The sequence below is a fragment of the Drosophila virilis genome, chromosome 2 (genome assembly GCF_030788295.1).
Source record: "Drosophila virilis strain 15010-1051.87 chromosome 2, Dvir_AGI_RSII-ME, whole genome shotgun sequence".
NCBI classification, from domain to species: domain Eukaryota; kingdom Metazoa; phylum Arthropoda; class Insecta; order Diptera; family Drosophilidae; genus Drosophila; species Drosophila virilis.
The window spans coordinates 16,452,851-16,476,269 of NC_091544.1; the positions used below are offsets into that span (position 1 = coordinate 16,452,851).

At 42.1% G+C, this 23,419-nt stretch overlaps 2 protein-coding genes across 37 annotated transcripts in view; one reads left to right on the forward strand and one right to left on the reverse strand.

The window, feature by feature from the left end:
- Rim (Rab3 interacting molecule) overlaps positions 1-23,419 on the reverse strand; it is a 277,876-nt gene that overhangs the window by 18,484 nt on the left and 235,973 nt on the right. For 16 of the 36 annotated variants that reach the window (XM_015172013.3, XM_032434331.2, XM_015172011.3 and 13 more), the window contains 12 exons: positions 21,976-23,098; positions 21,656-21,860; positions 19,022-19,147; positions 18,602-18,949; positions 17,209-17,791; positions 4,812-5,812; positions 3,288-3,489; positions 2,792-3,103; positions 1,929-2,473; positions 1,728-1,865; positions 1,175-1,309; positions 311-493 (listed from right to left, as the gene is read on the reverse strand). In XM_015172013.3, coding sequence (XP_015027499.1) covers positions 311-493; positions 1,175-1,309; positions 1,728-1,865; positions 1,929-2,473; positions 2,792-3,103; positions 3,288-3,489; positions 4,812-5,812; positions 17,209-17,791; positions 18,602-18,949; positions 19,022-19,147; positions 21,656-21,860; positions 21,976-22,085 — 3,888 coding nt within the window. In that variant the 5' untranslated portion in view covers positions 22,086-23,098. Of the gene's footprint in view, positions 1-310; positions 494-1,174; positions 1,310-1,727; positions 1,866-1,928; positions 2,474-2,791; positions 3,104-3,287; positions 3,490-4,811; positions 5,813-7,513; positions 7,585-11,839; positions 14,019-17,208; positions 17,792-18,601; positions 18,950-19,021; positions 19,148-21,655; positions 21,861-21,975; positions 23,099-23,419 lie in introns of those variants that run through there. The other 20 variants (XM_015172016.3, XM_015172012.3, XM_015172014.3 and 17 more) reach the window with 13 other exon arrangements.
- On the forward strand, positions 19,208-20,228 carry LOC26531140 (uncharacterized). The gene has a single exon (XM_015172378.3). The coding sequence runs from the start codon at positions 19,258-19,260 to the stop codon at positions 19,636-19,638; it is 381 nt and encodes a 126-aa protein (XP_015027864.1). The 5' UTR covers positions 19,208-19,257; the 3' UTR covers positions 19,639-20,228.

The following is a 23,419-nucleotide window of genomic DNA, read 5'->3' on the forward strand; positions in this document are numbered from 1 at the left end:
TCCTGTGTGTGTTAAAGCTTGTTGAAGTGCCTCTGGAAGTGGCAAGTTGTGTGTGTGTGTGTGTGTGTGTGTGTGTGTGTGACCCTTTATGCGTCCTCACTCTTGTTGCTGTCAGTTCTTGTTGCATTTACTCTATGTATATGTATGTGTAGCTCGTTGAAATATATATATAAATATATGTACATAAATAATATATATTTTCATTTAATTTTGTAGTTCTTGTTATTAAGTGACACTCAATGTGTATGGTTGTTGTTTTTGTTGTTGTTGTTGTTCTTGTTGTTGTTGATAGTGATGGTGTTGTTGTTACCTCGAGCAGTGGCGGGCTAGTGGAACTGCCCATAGATGATATGCTGGCGCCGGGCGTCGTTCCATCGATGTCGCATTCGGACGTTGTGTCCGAATCGCTCAGACGCGACATCGTGCTGGGCGGTGATAAATGATCTGTGGGTGTCAGTATCAGGCCGTCCACATCGCTGCCCTCGTCACGTAACTGTTCATCGTAGTTTTAGTTGTTGTTGTTGTTAATATTGTTATTGTTGTTGTTGTTGTTGTTGTTGTTATTGTTGTTGTTGTCATAAATTTTGAGTTGAAATGTATTGGAATGGAACAGAACGGAACGAAGCGAGCGAGAGCACGTGTTGTTCAAGATGTTTTAAGTTTTATGTAGTTGTTGTTGTCGTTGTTGTTGTGTGGTTGTTGGTAGGTGGTCATTTGGAAGTTGGTGTTTATTTTTATTATATATTTTTTGCGGGTGCACGATAAAAACAAAAGATATGGCAATGCTGGGTTATTAATTTTGTTTCATTGAACGGCTGCGGGGGATAAACATTACATCTAGAATACCAAAACGTAAAGTCGTGAACATCAAACAGACAATAAATGAAATAAAAAAGAGAACAAAAATGAAAACAAAAGTTAAAAACAAAAAAAAAAAATCTAACCAAAAGATAAATTTGTTGATTTTCAGTTTTGTGTTAAGTTTTTCGCTCAACAAACCTCGTTCCGGGGAGCTTAGAAAACCTCAATAGGGTTTCACGTTTACCAACACCAACATTTAGTTAAGAACGAACGCAACGAAATGAACCGGAATGAAACACAATACGAACCAAATGAAAACGAAACGATAAGTGAAACGAAATAAAGGCTTGCGATTTTCCTGGACAAGACATACGAGATGCGAGTTATCCTGATGCGGCTGCAGCTGATACCATTCGGCTTCGTCGTCGAGTACGTGATGGGCCAGATCAATGACCACCTCGCCGATGAAGTCGTTGGCGCCATAGCGCACATAGTCCCAGAGCGTGACCTATGGAAAGATCGATATATTAATATTGCGGATGAGAATATTAAATATTGCCAGGTATTTTCAGTAAGAGGATCAATAGAAAGATAGTTAAATCATGTAAAGAGCTATATTAATAAAAGGATCTGTTTTTGGGATCAATAAAAAACAAACAATGCAAAGTTGTATAAAAAGGAATAATTGGAATACGAACTCGAATAGTTATAGCAGGATCGAAGGAAGAATAGGTAAGGATTATTTTGAAGATCAAATTATATGAAAATTAATTTACGGATTAATTGGAGAATTAGTGAGAACCAATTTAAGTAACTACTATAGTGTACTTTGAAAGATCAACAAGAGAAGATCAGTAGAGGATAATAGAAGGGCTTAATAAGAGGATCATTTTGATGATCAATAAAAGTCTCCGAGGCCGACGTACCTCGAGCAGTCGACCATTAAGATCGCAACGTCGCAGACCCGAGTATAGAAACGTCTGACCCCAGCGTGGTTCGCAGGTGGTGCCGACAGTTTTGGTTCGTCTTTTTGATTTTTGGCTGCGATCAGGCAGAAGGAACACCTGTAATCATTTGGGTCATAAGCATTTCCGAATTTCCATCCGCTTCAGCTGCAGCTCACTCACCTTTGCATAGGGATTGCGCCCGGCGCCGCTCTGACGCAGCGACAGACCCGTAGCGCACACCAGCGTCACGATCAGCTGCAACGTATTCTGATCGTAGCCAAGCTTTAGCTGCAGCCGCCCCTCGACGGGTATGGGCTGTGTGGTTACGCCCATGCCATAATGGGGCACATGCGAGTGGGTGTGCGGGTGCGAATATGAATGCGGATGCGCGTGAGCGTGCGATGGCGGTGATGCCGCTGCCGGATAGCAATGATGGTGGTGGCCTGCCGTCGTTGTGCTGTGCTGGCCGCCCGAGGCGGCGGCGGCGGCGGCGGCGACGGCGGCTTGTAGGGTGGCGCTGCTGGTGCTGCTGCTGCCGCTGCCGCTGCTGCTGTGGCTGTGGCTGGCCTCCAGACGCTGTGCCTGCTGCGCGGAGCTGCCAGTGCCAGCGCCACGGTGCCGCAGTCCGTTGGCCGAACCACTAATCAGCAGATCCGGTGAGCCGGGCGACGTGATCAGAACGCTCGGTTTCTCGCGATGTAGTTCGAGCGCCTCGATGCCGGGTGCTGCAGATTATAATACAGAAGAATATATATAAAATAAATAGATTAAAGAGCATACTAAATTGCATTTGATTTGATTTGGTATTCTGCTGTATTGTTCGCTGTGTGGCTTAGACATACACCGTACGCTGGGGTCGAATATATGGAGAACTGGGTAAATGAAGTGACCAGGATGAAGAGTCGTATGTCCTGATCAACAGGCCTGGACAAGATAACAAGGATATCGTTTTTTCTAATATACATCAACTCTTGCACTGACACACACATACACACACACGCACACACACATACACCCTGCCCACCGTCAGTGTATCTATGTACCTTTACGCTGTATGTAACGCCCGCCGCTGCTGACGACCGCACTGCCAGCCATGCTGCTAGCCAGACCGCTGTGCGGAAAGTTGGCCGAGGAGCGCCGCGTGATGCTGCTGCCAGAGCCGGAGCAGGCGCTGCTGGGGCTGACGTTGCTGCTGCCGCCGCTGTCGACGCTGCTGGCGCCGGTGGGCAGCAGCAACGGTCGGCAGACAACCAATTCCACTTGTGCATCCAGTCGACTGTCGTCGATGATATCATAGACCTCATCCGCACTCCTATTGTGCAGGCTGCGTCTGTTCCATTCGATGATCTCGTCGCCTGCAGCGTTCAAATGATCGTTCAATGAATTCGTGTTGTTGTGAATGAATCGAGGACATACGCGAAGTGAGACAGGCACAGAAAAAGACAGAGAAAAAGAGAGACACAGAGAAAGAGAGAGAGAGAGAGAGAGATGATGAAAGAGATGTGTGAATGTTAATGTTGCCGTGATTCGAATCTTTACCTGGTCGTATGCAGCCTTCGAGATCGGCCACCGAACCCCGTTTCACCTTCTCCACAATGGCGCCGCATGGGCCTCCAATGCCGATGGGCTGACCGCCGTTCACCTTTAAGCCTAATATATCTTCCCCATCATAGTATTTACGTAATATCATGTGACCAATCATGCGAGTATTATCCGCGGATGTGTGCCAATTCACCGGATTCTACAGATACACGACAGTATGTACACGTAGTGCGGATGGTGTTGGATGGTTGGATGATGGTCGGATCAAACGGGTGTCGGGGTGAGATCGTGGATGTTTATGTTGCATAGATTTTAAAATTTTTTTTGTTTTGTTTGTTTTGATTTTTGATTTTGGTGTTGCGTGATGTCGATGTTCGTATGCAGGAAGTAGAATGGTTTATAGTTTTAGATTTACACCACACAAAAGTCTTATAGATAGCTTAGATCTAAGAACTTACAGTTAGGCAATAAACAAAAATGATTAACAACAATTGAAAACAATATTTGAAACACATTTTGTACATTTGGTTTTTACATTCAGTTCAGTTTTTCTTACGAACTAGAAACATTTGCTACGGTAGTCTGTTTGGATATTGTATTATAGTCAGATAGTATATAGAATAGTTATCATTCACATTTCGAGTTGCGTTAAGTTTAGCATAATAGACCTACTTTGAGAACACACACCTAGTTTCGATTAGAGCATTATTGTTAATTCAAAATCTTCTCGAACTCAGAAATGCTTAAAAATGTGTTAGGTATAGAATACAACATTAAAAAATCATGCGAGAAAAGGCGTGCTAAATATTATGTGGTAGGTGGGTAGGCGGGTATTGGCTACTTGAATAAATTAGTTCAGTTGTTGTGGGAGTGATCTGGAATTGGAGTTGGAACTGGAAGTGGAACTGGAACTAAGAGCGTGCTTGTCGAGTGTTTGGCTTAATACTACGGTCCTCATGCAAAAGCCAGTTACAACAGTGAGCAAACAGTTATTGAAAATTGTAGAATTGTTAAATGTTTGAGCATGCGATTGTATGTATAGTTGTTGGTACTGTAAATGGCTGAAATCGGTGGCTTAATAGATCTTCGACCTGGGAGAGAGATCTGGCCTACAAGGTGTTAAAACTAAAGAGAGGGTTAAGAGACTGCTAGCGCTATACAGGGATAAATGTGAAAGGCTCTTGTTATTGATTAGACGATTGAGTTGAAGACATGACAAGAACAACAAACAGAGTTTAAGAGAGAAAGAGAGAGAGAGAGAGAGAGAGACAGAGTAAGAGAGAGAGAGAGCGAGACAGGATGTAGGAAAAAGATAGATATATAAAAAGAGACTGATTGGCTGCGGAGTTTTTAGTATCATATATAGAGTTTGACAGACAGACAGCAATTCCTGGGGACCACATAGAAAACACTCAGACTCTACACAGACAATGCAACGTGTGGAAGCCCAGTTTCAGGCTGGGATTGGGTTGTCTTTTTTGGGCACTTTGTTTGCCTGCGTCTGGTGCAGCTGGCGTGTACCTTTGGGCCTTCGCCGCGGTTCGAATCCTCGCTGCTAGTGAATGTGCTGCTCGTATCAATGCCCGAGTCTTTCGTGGCCGAGTCCTGGCTACCCTGACGCTCGGCATCCCAGCGCGACCAGTCGCCGTCCAGTGGCTGGGCCAGCTTTGCGCTGGTCAGCAACGTGGCCGTGCCCACATCCACGGCCGTCGAGGGCAGTATTGTGGTCACCGGTGGCAGTGTGCCCGTACCGCCAGTGGCTGTGCCGGTGCCAGCCGGCCCCAGAAGTGACTCATCGTCGTGCGCATCGAAGCGCACAGTTTTCTTTATTCTGCGCTCGGTGAAACGGCGCGAGTCCTGCGCCGCTGATGATGAGGATGTACTGCCAGCCGGCTCATCCCAATAAGCGGCTTCTGTGGAGCTGAGGGAGCTACTGCCGCCGCCACCGCCAGCGCTAAGCAGGCCGCGCTCCCGGCTCAGGTTGCCCCTGGCGCCGTCAGCTGTGGCCGACATGGCGCCACGCTCATAGGCAGTGCCCGTGCCTGCGCCCCCGCCGATTACAATCTGCGGCTTGCTGTGGCTCTGCGGATAGTAGCTGCTGCTGGTGCTGCTGCTGCTGCTGCCTTGGTAGCCGTTGGCCGCAGACAAGGGCGGCGCACGACGAAAGGCACCACCACCGACACCGATACCGACACCAACACCGACACCAGAAGCAGCACCAGGTCCGACACCAGCTCCGCCAGCTCCAGGCGCTCGCTCGTGATTGCTGCGATTGAGCGAGTTGCGCTGCTGCACGTCCAGGCGCGCTGTCCTCGTCAGCGGATACTGTTCCAGGCGCTCGCGATGCTGCAGTTGCAGCTCGTAACGATCTCGCTGATCCGCCGATGCGTACAGTCGCTGATTTGTGTGTCCCAGCAGTCGAACGTCACTCGAACTGTACGAGCCGCCGACTGTGAGTAGATCGCGCTCGTTGAGACTGCGCTGCTGGCGCCAGGGATCCGTGCGCACCTGTAGACGCCCGCCTGTAGATGTAGGATGTACTAGTAATGGTTGGCATATACTCTTTGGCTATGTGGGTGGGTGGTCTATTGGGGTGTTAGTACTTAATCGGGGAGGTTAAGACACTAATTTGTATTTCTGGTTTCTCAATTGCTCGATTTTTCTTTAACTTTCTTGACGCATTCGCTGTGGCTGCTTGCCTGACATTAGTTTGTTGTCCTTTTAGCAAATTTTCGGCGCAATTTAAACAAGTGTATTGTCGAATATATACAACATTTCGCACAATGTTGGTGTCGTTATTGTATGTAAAATATATATAAATATATATATATATATAGAAATAAATAAAAAATTAAGGACTTATGTATGTACGATTAGATGTGGGAACTATTTTCAGCATTAACCAGAAGCAGTGCACGGGGGCCAACAAACGAATCCTAATCCTGATCATGAATAAAGCCCAACATTCAGGATCCCCGAACGTACGCATTACTCAGTTTATGCTGAGAATAGAACCCCAAAGAGAGTTTTAATGATCTTGTATAAAAGGCGCTTAAGATGTATTTATGTATATGGGGTATATGTATTTAGTGGTATTTTAAGTATTTTGAGTAGACCTACGTTTGACAGAGCTGTAGTGGGTGCGAAGGTTACAAAGCATATGAAGATCACAAAAGATCGTAAACTTGACAAACGGTTCTACGACTTTAAGTCCTAGCATATAATTTATATTTATGTATATTATGTGTACTTTTTTCCAAAGGTGCTGGGGTTTGTATGTATATACAGAGAAGAACATGCCAGACAAGGCAAGAATGTGCCTGGGACTTGGATATATAGTTTAATATATCGAAATACTATAATACCATACTTATCTGTGTTGGCTAAAAGATGTTAAGACATTATATTGTTTAGAGCTCAGTACAATTCAGATTTTTGCATGGGTTGGGCGGGCCTTACAACAACTACGGTTGGCTTGATCGGATGGAGTGAGGGGGAGCAGGAGCTGTGGCTATGTGTAAATCTAATCTGTTAAGTGAGCTTGTGAAGCGTGTTAGGAATTAAGAGTTCAGAGTATCATTGTGTTGTTGTTGTTGAAGTAAGGAGGAAACAGGAAACAGCGTTACGATATCCATGCAAATTCTTCACGTAGTTTGTTTTTTTTTTTCATTTTTATATTATTTTTTTTTTTTTTTTTTTTGTAATATACACTTACAAGTAATTTAAAGAAAAGTAATTAAAACTGGAAAAAGAAACGCAAGAAGAATATAGAAAATTAAGGTGTGTACACAGCGCAACGAGCGAAAGTGTGAAGGAGTGGGCTTTCCAAAAACGTGTGGAGTATAGAGGGAATTTTTTTTTAAGCAACAAAAGAAACGGTAGCAAAGTGCCATTGCAGAAGACGCCTCTATGCGCTTCTCACACTGAGCACTTCGCACTCACACACAAACATTGAATAAAAATAATGCGGAACGAGGATAAAGTCTAAAGAGTGTTGACTGTAGAAAGTGCTCAAACGAACGAATGTTTGGATGGAGAAGGAAAGACAGAGAGAGACAGAGACAGCGACAGAGACGACATTGATTGTAAAATGTACATTCCATTGTGTGGCTTTCACAAATCATAAGGAAACGATAACATAAAGTACACACGCAGTAAAAATGGTTTAAAATTTAAATTTTCATTTGAATTTATCATTGTTTTTGTTTTTGTTCTTTGCTTACATTTGCATGAATCTGTAGATCGCCGGGCGAGAGATTTGATTGGACACTTTGCACGACGCCAAAATTACCTGCTGTTGTTATTGTTGTGGTTGTTATTATTGCAACATAATTTGGTTTCAATTTGCAAAATAGTTTGTGGCGGGTGGGCAAGTTTTTGAGTAATTGTTATAAACATATTTTTTTTTTTTTTTTTTTGGTTTGAGTGGATTAACAAATAGAAAGAGAGAGTGGAGAAAATATATTTATATAATATAAACAATAATAGTGTGACATTGATATGGCATTAGGTTATTGCGATCGCTCTACATAGCCTTACTTAGACTCTAAAGTAACTTAATTCAAGGATTTGAATGCCTACATACATCTATAGTATATCTATATAGTATAAAGTAATAGTATATCTATAGTCGAGCATGCACTTATGTATAAGCTCCTAATAATCAATTAAATACGTGTTCAATCAAGCGTTCTTAGAGTTATTTTAGCTTTTACTAGAGCATAATATGCTTTGCTATAAGCTGTGGGCAGAATGTAAATTGTTTGAAAAACGCACTGCGTCCATTTCTTAAACTTGGCACAAACACACACACATACACAACGCTCCTCACAACTATTTTCCAACGCCACAAAAACACACACACACAATCAATTGTGCTCCCATTGTGGGCCATACCCCTGGCATACTTTCTTTTGACTTTGGTCACGATATAAAACGTTTATTGTGCTCGTAACCACGACAAAATAACGCAGAAACAAAAAAAAAACACAGATATACGTATATATATTATATATATATATATATATATGTATATATATGGCAAAAAAAAAACAGCAAAGAGAAACGGCAACAACAACGATGGCGTTTTAGTGTAAACAAAAGAACTCACGAAAACAAAACAGCTAAAGTAAATTACACAGTCCTACAAATTATATAAGCTTGTTTCCTATTCCCTAAGTGTGAGTAGTTGGTGAAAGGCTTTAAAATAGTGGACAAACTTTTTGACTTTTACTAACTACCTTTATTAATATAAATTGGAGAATAATTTGGAATAATTCAATTTAGATCAAAACCGACACAAATGTGCTGAGAGCTCCTTTTTATTTTTATATAAATAAAATAAATAAAAATTCATATATGTATTCTGACACAAATATTAAAAATGTGAAGGACTTGTATTTGAAATTGTTTAAAATTAAAATGCAAAAGCAGAACAGCCCCATCTAGTTATATTGCCAAGCCATTATATTATATCCCATCTATAAAATATGCCAATGTTATTGTTGCAATCTCCTCCTATTAATTAAGAAAAAAAAAACAGATTCCTTGATGTAGCACAGTGTTGTTTGAAAGTCAAATGCCGAAATTCACGCACAATTGCAGCAGGTGGAGAAGCAGCTGAGAAACAGAACGATAGCGACAGTAGAAGAGTGAACGAGACGGAGCGAGAGAAGTAGAGAGGTGGCGCCCAAGACGAACCAGCAAAGAGAAGGCGCAAAAGATGGCAAAAATCAATAAAGTGTACAAAAACATGGACGCTTGGCTTGGCTGCCTTTGTTGTGTGTGTGTGTGTGTGCTTGTGTGTGTGCTTGTATGTGTATGTATGCCTAGCTTTGCACAATCATCGCATTGTGCGAAACGCACAACATGCAAGTAAAAGTGCTCTAGTCGGGAGTGCCCGACTGGGAGATACCCTAAGCTTACTTCGGCCAAAACCGATTGCCAAAAAGCATAAAAACGATCTTGAAAAAAGTTGCAATAAAATGATTTGTTTATACTATTCTAAAAGCCAAATGTTTATTTAGACTTTATTTCTTAAAACTTAAGAAAATTTGCTCGAAAAGCTGGATTTCCACATCGATTTTTGTCGATTGCTTGGGCCGGGGCAAGTTATCGATAATCGGAAACACAACATTCAACATGACAAGTGTATAGCTCCTATAGGCTCTAAGGTCATGGAAATGGTTAAATCGACTCTGCTATTGATGCTAAACAAGAAGGGGTCGGAGATTTAAGATTTAAGGGGGAGATGCATTTCTTCAGCCTGTTACTTATGTTTGCACAACACCAATATACCCTTCATACTCATTTTCAATAGTTTCAGGGTACAAAAAGAAGCCGAAATCAAAGAAACTTCGTCTTAGTTTGTTTTTGTTTGTTGGTGTGCTTCGAGTGTGTGTGTGTGTGTGTGTGTGTGGGTTTGTGTACGTGTTTGTCTGTGTGTGTGTGTGTGTGTGTGTGTGGGGTGGTGTTTGTGCCAATCTTGCTTCCTGTTTTATATTCTTGTTCATAAATTGTAGCCAGTTGCCTGAGAGCGCGACAGCTGGGAGTGGGCGGATGGATTCGTTGGGCGGGCCGGCTGCGAGGTGTTTGGGCATCGCGGCTGGCAAAAGCACAGCAGGCGAGAACAGCTTGTGCTATTTTTAAACCAGCAGGCAGCACACGCACACAAATAAACACAGTACACAAACACACACACACACACACACACACACACATACCTACGCACGTGCACAGACAGACGCAGGCGCATAAATAGCACGAACAACAACCAGAAACACGCACAGAATGCGTTGGTGTTGTTCGTGTTGTCCCAGCGCCTGGCCAGCCCCCATGTTCGCATTAATGTCACTCATACGCACAGTTGCACATGCACAAACACACACACACCCACCCACACACACTCACACACACACACACACGCACCGTTTGCTGTTAGCGTGTCGGTCAACATTTTAATTAAATTCGTCTCGAACCCACGGCTGCATTGGTTCGCATATTTTAATAGGCTGGTCAACAGCACCCACACACCCACACATAGACACATACACACATACACCTCCTCCGCATGTGGTCTATATTTATTTACTTATTTACAGCTTTGCCACCATATGCGACATTTTTCGGGTTTTGACTGCCTTTTGTGGCTGTCATTTGGCCAGTTGCTTATTTGGTTATTGATTTCGCTTTATTCATGAATTAAACTTGGCTCCAACAAACAAAAAAAAAAAAAAAAAAAAGAAAAAGGTGGCGCTCTAATCGAAATGCAAATAAACACAAAAACACAAAGGACTTTTTTGATGGCAAATGACGTGTTGGGCGGGGTTGATATTTGCAGTTGCACAAGCGCTTTTTGATTTGGCATTTGAGGCCAAAGTTTTCAATACCATTGCAGAGGTTGATCGAATGTAAACGAGCATATAATTATTATGGTATATTATCTATTAACTACTGCTGTAGGTCAGTTTGAGCTAGGTTATTTAAAACTAACACAACTTTATTTTTAAAATTGTTATTCAAGCGGAAGCTAATTGCTGCGTAAAGCTAAAAAAAGAAAGGATAAAAGGACGACTTGAAGCGCGATAGTTTACCTTAAAGTGCCAAGATTCAAGCTAAGATCAATATTTTAATTTAAATATATATTTATATGAAGGATTCCCAATAAGCTGACGGATTTGTTAAGTATAATCAAATCAGATTTCACCGGGAGACTTTTAACTTGATTTTTACATTTATATAAAGGATTAGACCCAATAAATTTTGATATATTCAATCTTATTAGATTCTAATGGGAGATTTGAAACTTGATCATGCCATCCATTTTACAGGCATTATATTGATTCACAACTATTTTATTTGTATATTAATCATAATATTAAGGGATAGAAAGAAACTGAACGTAGTTTATTGAAATCACATTTATTTTAACTATTTAAATTGAACAAATTGAAATTTAAAAAGTTTTATGTGAGTTTAGTTGAATTTCATTTATCCCATTAATAATTTATCCATGAGTTCACCCTTTAATTTTTAAAAACCATTCAACTATAATATTTGTAAGCTTTAAGTTCCTAAAGGTCGATCTTCTGATTTCATTTTACCTTGATAATCCCAATTATTGCAAAAATATCGAACAGCAAACTGCATTGGTTTGAATATTTCCGGACTTGCCGAAATGTTTTCTATTTGCTTATGATTTTTTACAGTGTATGTCTAAGTGTTTTTTGGCAGCGGTTTTTGCTTTTTGTTTGTGGTTGTGTCTCTTTTATTTTTTACTGCCAGGTTTTTGAATATTTTTGGCATATGCCTGCAATTTATTGTTATTGTTGTTGTTGTTGTTGCTTGTGTGAGCTAATCTATTTGCGTTTTGCATTTAAATTTTGTCACTGCTAGCATTTTTGAAGTGTGGCATGTGTCTAGGCATTTTCTGTGGGTGTGTGGTGGGTGTAACGATTGTTGTAGTTGCTCTTGCTTATGTTGTTCTTGAATGCAAGCTTGTTGTTGTGGTTGTTGTTGTTCTAGCTGCACTTGCTGCGATCGCCACTCACCTTGTTGTTGTTGTTGTTGTTATGTATGAAGTAAAGTTTTCAATTATTGTACTTTTTTAGGTGTTTAATATTTATTCAAATTAATTTCCTTCGATTGAAGCACGCGATTTAAGACACTTGACTTGATATTCAAGTATATTTTCATTTTGTTTATTTGCTTCGCCTAATTAGCAGAACGAATTGTGGAACATGCCTAAACATGGCCTAAGCCTACACAAACACATCAGGCACAAACACACACACACACACACACACACACACATGGCTGTACAGTAAACAAATCGTAAACTTTCTTCTATTTGTTTTCACCTAAGCGCTTCGGCGGCAAAGCAAAAGGCCAAATGAAATAAAAACAATAATAGGAATAAGAATAATAAGAATCATTTATTTTGCTGCCCACGCAAGAAAATGGCCTAGGCGCCCTTGCTGTAGGTGTGCGCGCGTGTGTCACAGTATGTGTGTGTGAGTGTAACTGTATGTGTGTGTGTGTGTGTGTGCGGGTGGCCCTATGCAAAAGCGACCAACGGGCGCCGCGATTTGCGCAGTTTTAGGCTAGCCAAAATTTGATTTATGCCTTGATTTGATTTAATTTTGTTGGCATTTTCGTGGCTGGCGCCCGCACAAAATACGTTTGGCAGCCATTTTCATGTTTTCACACCATTTTCATTTTAAACTGGCGATTTATTTTGCTTCGGCACTTTATTTTATACATTGCTCGAATTTATTCCACAATTTCTCTTTAATTAATTAATTTTTTCTTGCATTTTCTGTTCATTTCTCTGTAATTTGCTCAAATCTTTTACCTTTCCGTGGAATTTAAGATAACATTTTGGAAATTGTGACACGTTTAACCTTCACAAGGCTAGTTTTTAATTATTTAATACTGAATGTCTGCAATTAAGATTTGAGCGTGGTCTGTGCACGCACACACACGAACACGCACATATTCTGCAATGGTTTTTGTCTCTGCTATTTATTTATTTACTTTTCTTTGGTTAACACTGCCTTCAAGGTTGTTTTTTACAGTTTTTCGTTATTTCGTTTAGAGGCAGAACCTTCTTGGGCCTAAGCTTGAGGCGCTCGCTGCGTTTCACTTTCGATTTCGCACAATGTTTTCCGCGTATCACGAAATTCGCCTCGGTTGTGCGATAATTTACACAATTTAATTTGTTGGGTTTTTTTTTTTATTTTGGATTTTGCGACACGTGCGACCGTGCGACGTGGCCCGCAGCGGCTGTTTACTCGCGTTTAAAGTTCATCGAAAACTAATTTCGTTTCGATTTCAAAAAAAACCTCAATGGAATTTTGCTTTACGTTTTCGCTTTCCTTCGGCGCCTACCCTTGTTGTCGTTGTTGTTGTTGTTGTTGTTGTAGTCACAGTTGTCGTTGTTGTTGTTATTGTTGTTTTTGTTGCTGGGAGCCTACGAAATTTCCAATAACAATGTTACAAATTCGCCATGTTGTTGTTGCTGCAGCAGCACTTTCCCATGACGCTTCCAATGCACAACTAAAAATAAAGTTAAGCGTGCCCACAGTGACTGCGACGTCAACTGCGAGGCGACAGCGACGTTGACTGCGATAACATTGACAGCTGCTGCCGTACGCTGGGGTCAGGCGGGGTTAGGGGCTGCTGCTCTGCCACTGCTACTGCTACTGCTACTGCTACTGCTACTGCCACTGCCACTGACAACGTTGTTGGGGCATTGTGTTTGTGTTTTTTGCGTGCTGTTTCCACCACCAGCGCGAATGGCAAAGTCAGCGTGTTTGCCTTTGCTTTCCAGAGCGGGCCCCCACCCTCGACCCGTAGTCCAAGGAGCGAAGGCGCGCGCGTGTTGGATGCTTGACTAACTGTTCAGTCTAACTGTATTGCAAGTGCATTAGTTCTAGTGCTTGTTGGCGCTATTTCTGTTGTTGTTGTTGCTGTTGTTGTTTACGAACTCGTAGTAAAAAGCATGACGCTGCATGATATGAAAGAAATACAGTGAATGAAATGACGTCGCTCCAATAAAGCGAGGAGGAGGCTTAAGGTTTGGAGTAAAGTGCAGCGCCGTCCACTGACAGCTCGACGCCGAGAACTTTGGGTAATATGATCTATGCGAGGGCATGGGAGTGGATGACGTCATTGAAATAACCTTTAATTTATGCAGCAGACAGAGCGCGATAGCGATAAAGTTAAGAATGCTTCGAAATGTAAACAACTGTATTTGAAAAATATTTGTTATATGAAGGAACTAAAAGATATTGCAATTCAAGTCTTCGAATATATATAAGAGGATAGGTTAAATACTCAAATATTCACAAACTAAATTATTTATATAGGGTAGTTTGTATACTGTTATATAAAGTTTATTATAATGAAATGGGTTTCCAAATTTTTTCCGTTGTTTTATGGTAATGGATTCATCATCATCCTATAATCATCATAAGTGATAAAACCTAAATAAACCTATTTGTCTTTCTGTAGTTTACTTATAAAACGAAGTTTAGTTCAAATTTCCCAGAAGTGTTCAGTATGCAATTGTTATATGCATATTTGTATATGATTTTATATATACTTAGAACTGTGGCCATAATTCTTATATCTCAAAAGAGAAAAATAAAGATTTTAATTTGTTTAAATATGGAACTAGATCTTGTATTCGAAGATACTCAAATGCTAAGGAACTAGCTCTTTGATCTATACGAATATAGCACTGGAACTAGTTGATTTTATAAACAGTTCACCGGATGTGCACAACCCCTTGACCCAGTCAATGTAACTCCCAACACTTAATACACAGCCCATGAGCCGGAAGGTCGTTGTTTCGCTAACTCATAAAGGGAAATACAATTTATTGTTTAAATCAAATAAATTTGACACTAGGCGCGCTTCGCAACACCATCAGCTGCTGCTGCCATGCAATAGCCAGCGAGTCTGGTGAGGGGGTGTGGGGGCTTAATAGGGGGCATGAGGAGGCGGTGGGATGTCAATGCAGCGCATGCGTCTGGCATGCCGTTTGTGTTTGTGTGGGAATTTTCCAATTTGTGGCTGGGAATATTCCAACGCATGACGCCTGGGGACGGCTTGCGTGTGAGACTATTGTGAACAGCGCCGTGGTGAGCTGCGACTGGCTGTGGTGACTTTGGCTGGCGCGTGGCTCAGTGATGGTGAATGTTCAGAGAATACGTCAGTGCAGCTGCACCGGGCGCACGCAAAATCAGCTGCAACAATCTCAGCGTGGCGAGAGGGCAGGGTAATAAGTAGTGAGGGGGCCTGGTCTCCCAGAGGTGCTGGTACCCTATCAGTAGTTGAGGTAGCATTGCAGTTGCGAGAGTTTTGGGCAACTTTGTGCCTGCCCATCGACATTGCTCGGGGTAGACCGAAAACTTTGCGCCTAATTTTATGCCACAGTTTCTTGCAGCAAGGCGCAGAAAACTTGGCTGTTACAGCCAACAACAACAACAACAACAACAACAGCAACAACAACAAGAGTTTTTGCGGGACCAAAGTTGAGATCAATAATTATTATATGCTAGTTTGCTGTCGAGCTAGTGGGCGCTGCTGCTGCTTGTCGGGGCGTGGCAAATGCAACATGCTTGCCAGAAACTTTGCACGCTAATGTGCAGCAATAAAAAATAAAGTACAACAATTTTAAATCACCAGTCGCCATGTTGCATGCGCCTGCTTCTCGCAGTAGGCCCAACCCAAACAAGACGAATTTTTGGGCGGACTTTGGGTAAGGGGCGCGGGGCTGCATGGGGCTGCTTATTGAGGCTTGCAGCCAAGTGCCAACAAGAAACTTTCTAATTAGGATAATAAATTTGCCAGCAACGCACTTGACAGTGTCGCCGGCGACATTGCTCAGCAAAACATGAGCCATGAGCAGCAGGAAACAGTGCTTACTACCCCTCCCCCCTCCCTTCAGACGTTGCTACAAAGCACCATTCCCTCTCCCCACTGCCTACCTTCACTGCAGTCAACTGCAACTAGCCAACAACTTTTAGATATCTTTGTGGTTGCCTTTTCTGCTCCGAAAATGTGTTTTCGGGTCAGCTGTGCCCTAGTCCCCTTCCCCCCTCCCCCCACCAACCACCGCCCAGCCCATCAGCAGACATGCTGCTGCATATAATTTATGCTGATTGCATTTAACGGGCAGCGGTGCAAAAGAATAAAAACGAAGGAAAATGCTCCGCCTAAAAGTATGCAGGGTGCAAAAGTGGGCACTTGTCGCGGTCCTTTTGCCAGCTGCTGCTCGCCGCTGGTACCTCTTCCCCTCTCCTTCCCCTTCACTAGCCTAACGGTCAACAATTTATTTTTATTTTATTTCGTTTATGTTGCCATTGCTCCTGCCACGGCTGCGGCTGAGGCTGTTGTTGTTGAGAGTCAAGTGGCCCCAAGATAAGCGCCTCCAAATGTTTTCCCAGCAAAGAGAATGTGTGTATGGCCCTTGTGCCTGTGTGTGTGTGTGTGTGTGTGTGTGTGTGTGTGTGTGCGGCTTTTGGTTTCTATTTTTGCAATGCGGTGCATGCAACTTGCATTTTCCTTTGTGGCATTTGAAAACTTTCCAGTTTGCAGTTTGGCCCAACAATTTTCACAGTAAAAAATTATGTGCAAATTTAAGACTTCCGCCGTTCCGTTGCAGCGCCGCGAACCGGGTCAACAGAATGTGGCCAAATTGCCACACAATGTGGCAGCCAAACAAAACTTAAAGCGAACTTACTTTAGGTTTAACTAACTTTAGTATACAACTTTACAGATAGCTTAAATCTTGGCTTAAACTAACTTGAGGTACGTTAAGATTAAAAGAGCCATACAATTAAATACATACAAAAAGAAGAAACAAATAAAACATTGAAATGGTGTGAGAATAGCTGTTGGAAAGTGTTGGAAAATATTGCTTCAAGAAAACACATTTATTAATTTCGTTAGTGGAAAAGCCAATAGATCTAAAGGAAGAGACAACGCACCAATGAGGGAGCTGCAGTGTGTTACTTTTTGAAAGGATTATCTATATAAAAATATATATATTAAATATATATTTTGTTTGTGTCAAAAATTATCATATTCTTAGCGAGCGAGTCAACAGAAAGTTTGAGAAAGAGAGAGAGAGAGAGAGAGAGAGACATAGAGACAGCAACAACTAAGAGTTTTTATCAAAACAGAAAATGTTTTTTTTTTTATTTTTTTTATACGCCTAGACTGTATACTTAGAATGGTTAAAGGAGAGCAATACATAGAGAGCGACAGAGAGAGAGAGATAGAGAGATAGAGAGAGAGCGAGCGAGCGCTAACGCGATCAACAGTTACAGTTAAAGAAAGGCAGTTAGAGCGATAGAGATAGCAAGGGCGACATACAGGAGTGCAAATTGGAGAAAACGCAACAACTCACCGTCATAATCGCTGCCAGCGTTCGGCGTGTGCCCCTGCACCTGCGCCTCTGCGGCCATCAAATGATTCTGGAACTCCTCCTCGGAGCTGCTGAACGAGCGCTGCTGCTGCGAGGCGTACTGTGCCCCAGCCAGGGCTCTGCGCTGCTGCTGCTGATGCTGTTGTTGTTGCTGCTGGTTGTAGGAGGTGGCGTCCATGGCATGGCCACCGCTGATCGTCAGATTACGGGTCAGTGGTGGCGGTTTCTGGTAGCCACCGCCCACCTGCGATGGCTGCTGATGGATTTGGGCGTGCGTCGCGATCCCCTGATACGACTGCTGCTGCTGGTGTTGCTGTTGCTGCTGCTGCTGCTGCTGCTGGTGTTGCTGCTGTTGGTTTTGCTGCTGTGGGTGTTGCTGTCGTGCATTGTACTGTTGCTGCTGCGGTTGCGGGCGCTGCTGCTGCTGTGGCATATGATGTTGCTGCTGCTGATGTTGCTGCTGCTGCTGCTGCTGCTGTTGTTGTTGCTGATGTGCCTGCTGCTGCTGCAGCTGGCTGGGATGTGCCAGATGTGGATGTTGTCGCATAAGGCCGTCCAGTTCGCCCTGCAGCAATTGAGAAATTCATAATTAAAACCAATGTTTTTCAAGTTAAAATAATAATATTAGCTAGTTCTTCAAACTTTCAAATTATTTCAAAGCCCTGGCCAATTTGTACAGTTCTAACCGACTTAATCGGTTTCATTCGAATTCAGTTCTTTTTATGTACCAGCAAACTGATATAAATTTTTTTATTTTGTTTTTACGGCAATAAGTACCCAGAAATTACAATCATCTAATATTTGATTTCACTAAAAAAATTTATGTTCGCTTGACGCGTTAATTTCAATATTTAATTTTTAATTTATTTCCATTTAGTAACACCTTTTACTATATCATTCCTTAGAAGCCCTACATTTTCCGAAGAAATAAATCAAATGTTGAAATAGTATTTTAATAAGAAAAATTAGCACTTACTAAAGCTTATTTAGGAAATCGAAAGCATTTCTAGAACTAAAGAGTTCTATAGAAAAGTTCCACAACATTATCATTGTCTGTTTATCCCTTTATCCCTTTATTTGATAAAGTAATTAAAAGCAAGAGTGTTGCACTCGACTGGGAGATACCCTTGCATATTATTGCATACCAGAACTTATCTTGACTTATCCGTCTACGAGTCTCTCATACTAATTAAGGTATGTCTAGCTTTTATGGCTTAAACTTTTTCTGCATACAATATGCACCTACTTATATTTATAAAGAGTTCTCCAGTCTCTAGTATCTACGTTCAATTTCTGACTAGTTTTTTATAGACCAGAGTTGGTAAACTGTTTCGACTTCACAGGAGCAAAACCCCTATATGATACGAAAGCTCACCTGATAGTAACGCGGATCATCTTCGGGATAGGCACCGGATCTCTGTGAATGCTGCTGGCCGTAGCCCTGCTGCTGCTGCAGTTGGTATTGCTGCGCCTGCTGCGGAGTCATGGGCTGCATGCGTTGGCGCTGTTGCTGCTGACCGGGACTCATCGGGTCCATGCCGCTGTCCGAGACGGAGAGGCGACGATTCGTGGGCTGCTCCTGCTGCGAGTACTGACGCCGCAACATGCTGCCGGCCCGCTGCATGGGCAGGTTCTCTTTCTCGGCAGCGCTGCGCGTGCGCTCCAGCTTGGGCCGCTTGTCCGTCGTGTCGTGCGGATCCACAATGGCCTGCTGCGAGATGTCCTGTGGATAGAAAAAAGGTCAGTTAGTTGCAAGGCTCGTTCGGTTAGTTGGGTTTACAATTGCCCCACTTACGCTGCTGCCATCTGGCTCGATGCGCCTGATGAAACCATCTTGTTGCACCGCTGTCTTGTTGATCCACTGGCCAGTCTTAGAGAGCAGCTCCTGCTTTTTGCGGCATAGAATGCACACCCAGATCACCTGCAGGAGCAAAACAAGTTCGAACTCAGTCACTTTGCTGTGAGTGTCAACGACAAGAACTTAATCAAGGAATAAAACATTCGCAACGGCATTCGAGTTGAGGGCGCGGCATGGAACAGCTGCCTGAGGGGGACGTTGGGAATCTGGACTTGCATCCGCTGTTCACGCCTACCAGGCTGCTCTTCTACTTCAACAAGCTGTGGGAACTGTGGAGCACCTTCAGCTGCCACCTCATTACGTACATTGAGCGCGGCCGTGGCGAGTACTTTGCGGGCTTCTGCAGCTTCTACCTGTGTTGTCCCCAGTGGCATTGGAGCTGGTTGCTCATTGGGCATATAGAGGACGATGATGATGATGATAATGGGGACTATGATGATTATGAGCATTTGGAGTATGGGGATGAAAACGATGAGCAGGAACAGAGGCAAAATTTCTACCATTTGGTTCATATGTCGCTCATATTTCGTGCCTCCCATTTCAATGACAGTTGATATTGTCAGTAAGCCAAATTGAAATTCTATTTCGAGTTCTTTTCTATGCCGAAAATTGTTAAAAGTTTTTTCCCTTCACATTTTTGTGCTCATCGTGCTTTTACCTAAACCAGTGTATGTCCGTGTGTGTGTGTGTGTGTAGAATATAGAAACATCTCTTTCTATGTATGTGTGACTCGGTGACATCTTGGCAAAGCTTCAACAAAACGTTTGGCAACGTGGCCAGCAAATGATAAGCCCAGGCAAGAGCCAACCCGTCACGGCTCACTGGGCAAAATAAAAATTGAAAAACGTGTAATTGAAATGCAATGCATTGTGAAATGGTGTGCCAAATGCTGTAAGGGCACCAAAAACCACCCAAAAGGGTTGCACACAAGAATTGCAAGAGACGTCAATTACAATTGAATTCTGCGAAATTTAAATACGCTGCTGAAAGGTTCTACATTTGATTGCATTGCGCTGGCGCAGCCAACTTAACACAGGCCTTCAATTGGTGTTGCCAGATCTTTGAAACTATTTTGTATATTATTGCAATATAGCTAAGTGAAGCAATACTGTATCTAATTATAAATGAAACTTGCAATATAAGATACGATTATTAAAAAAAAAAAATTATAGTTTTTGAGCACTAACAGAATTTGCAGAAACACCAAGTTAACTGTTAACTGCTATCATCATATTTTTAGGCCCTTCTAATTTCGTTATGAAATGTGTTAAGCATAAATAGACTCATCTGCGGACCCAGAAGGTTATATATATTTATGATCAATATCAGAGTCCATATAGCCTTAGCCTGTGTATCTGCTTCTATTCTAGTCTCAGTTTTTATTTAGCTGTTATCTGTCCGTCTGGTTCTGGGTTCTCTTGGGTAAGAAAGTGGAATAATAAACTATAGTTTTAGAAAATGCCTTTTTCTATTAGTGGAAACTTGAAGACTGCATTGAAATGTGAAAAAGCATAGGAGACATCTCCGACCGTCAAACTACTTATCTCAAGATATGTCGACCAAGTCCAGCAACTATTAGGTGTCCGATTCCCCAAACATATTCAATCGGAACAAGTATCATATGCGTTCTATTAAAACAATCCTATATAAATTCACGTCTATAAGGGTATTAAATCTTTGGCGTGGCTTGTTTAATTTATTTTTAGCTAAAAGCACATCTCGTTAAGGAGGTATACAAAGATATCCCTTGACTCTAGGTATCGGCTCTGGGGAAGCTAATATTTTTATTTTGTTGATTTATTGGGTATGTGCTTATAAAAAGTACTTTCGGGTAGGTTGTCGATTTCTAAAGAGCAATTATTTTATTTCGAAGCTAGCTTACTTATCCATTAAGGGCTAATCTTTCAGCTACTTTTAAATGCTAGATTGGACACAAAACTGCTCTTAAAGTATCCCTAAGTTGTTTGTGCTTGATGCACTTCAATGAGTGCCCTTTGGCATAGATGATGGGAAAACTATTTTATGCTTGAATTTCAGTAGCCTTGTGCGCTATTTTGTTGCTGTTGTTGTCTTCCAATGTCAAAAATCAAGCGTCGAATTGACCCTGCCCCTAGCCGACATATATTGCCCAGCAAATGCTAAACGCCCAATAAATATTGGCTGGGTTTTATAGTCGAGCGTTGGCGATATTCCCGATGGCCATTATTTATGCGGGGTGCACGCAGCGTTTGGCCAATTGGCAGCGAGTGCTGGCCAACGGGGCGTATGAGCGATGGGTCGCCTGAATGAGCAGCAGCAGTGGCAGTAACAGCCGCCGCTAAAGGCAAGCGAGGACGCGGCCAGTATAACTGGCGACAGAGTGTCATCCAATTTATCAATGGCTGGAAAATAAGCAGGACTCGTTGTCATTTTGCTGGCTTCACGCGTCGCCGAGTGACAGCCGCGTCTAATGGCACTTGAAAATTACCAACTGGAAAATGTGTCAGGCTGTCAGGCGGCTGCCAGACTGTCAGCTGAGATGCACACACACTTGCACGAGCACACACGCGCTAGTTTCCCCCCTCGGCTTACCTTGTTGCTGCGCAGCGTCACTTTGCCACCGCAGCGGGCACAGCAGCGTATGTTGCAGTAGTGGCAAATGTGGCCAACGCCATCGGCAAACTTGGTCTTAAGGCATATGTGACAGGTGGCATCCAGTTCGACGCCGGCCTTCTTTTGCTGCTCGGAGCGCTGCCGGATTTGCATTTCCAGTGTGACAACTTCGTCCTGTTTTCGGCTGTGGGGAAGTGCATTGGCATTCGGTTAGGTTAGTTTTCGGTTTTACATTTGCATATCTCGGCTTAACGGGCACAAGGGGCGAGGGGCCTTATCAACTGTTATCAGCTACTCACCGCATTATCTCGTTCTGTTTCTCCTCCTCCTGCTTTTGCCGCATGAGCACATTCTCAATCTGCATGCGCTCGTGCGGCGTCAGATGGGACAAATCTGGCATCTCATCCATGGCTAAAGAGCGCTCAGCTGAAACTGCAATTGGAACTGATTGTGGAACTGTTTCTGGAATGTAGTTGTTGTGGGCCGCGGCTTATGTTTCGTTGGTTTTTCACATAAAAACTAATTATGGTTGCATTAAATAGTCAATAAATCGCTTGTAAACGCGTATATAATTAAATATTATTCTTTTATAGAGTTTATATTGGTTTTGTTGGGAATTTTTTAAAGCTTCTCTTTTTATATTTAAATAATTTTTGGTTTTGAATGCATTTAGGCAATATATTTATAAATATTATATTTAATTTGTTATAATTATTTGTATTTAAATTTATTTGGATTATTAAACCATTCTGATAGAAAATCACAGAGCAAATTTCTAAATTTAACTTTTTACTATTTGTTTTTTTAGTTTTTTGTGTTTCCTTAAGAACTTTATAAGATGTCGGTTCTGCTGGCTTATTTTTCTTTTGTTTTTCTAATCTTTTTTTTTAGGCTTTTAGAAATTCGTTGAAACTTTTTAATTTTAATGGCGCTGATCAGTTCTGCAGTTTCCCTTCGCTCAGATGTGGATGTGTGTGTGTGTGTGTGTTGTATTGTATGAGATTGTGATAATGTATGTGTGTATTTGTGTGCGTGTGCGTGTGTGTGTTTGTGTGTGTGTGTGCTGCACTTTGACCTCTTCAAGGTCAGTTTCCTTTTTTTTTTTTTGGTATTTTTAGATCGCCTTCATATTAGGAGCAAAATTTGTTAACTGCGGCTCGATTTTGCTTTTGTTTCATTTTGTCAGCGCTCTGAAACGCTGTCTGGCCTTGTTGTTGTTTTTGTTGTTGTTATTGTTGTGGCTATTTGAAGTGTTGTCTGCGTTGCCTGTTGAAGTCCAAATGGTTGTTGCACCTGCTGTTGTTGTTGCTGCTGCTGTTGGCGTTGTTTTTCTTGTAGTGGTGTGTGAGGCGAAGGCATCTTTGTTTTGCCATTTAGCGATTAGCATGCGTTATTTATTCAAAAGAATTTCAGTGGTCAGCACTGCAGAGATACAGATAGAGAGCGAGACAGATAGAGAGAGAGAGAGAGAGAAAGGGAGCGAGAAAGAAGTGAAAATAGAGAAAATGCAGAGTATTATTATTAGAGTACATTAATTAAAAGCAATTTCATTATTTCGTTACGATATAAGAAATCAAAAACAAAAACAACAAAGGTATAAACATCAAAACGCAGTTAATATGTATAACTATTTTAGATATATCCCGCTTCTCTCATCAGCAGACTTTGCTATTGCTCTGTTCAAGCTTTAATCAGTTGTGAATTGCAAGCGACAGGCAAGAACAAAAGTAGAGCATGCACACT

Excerpts from the sequence above, each read along its gene's own strand:
- LOC26531140 (XM_015172378.3), top strand. The coding sequence starts at position 19,258 with ATGGAACAGCTGCCTGAGGGGGACGTTGGGAATCTGGACTTGCATCCG.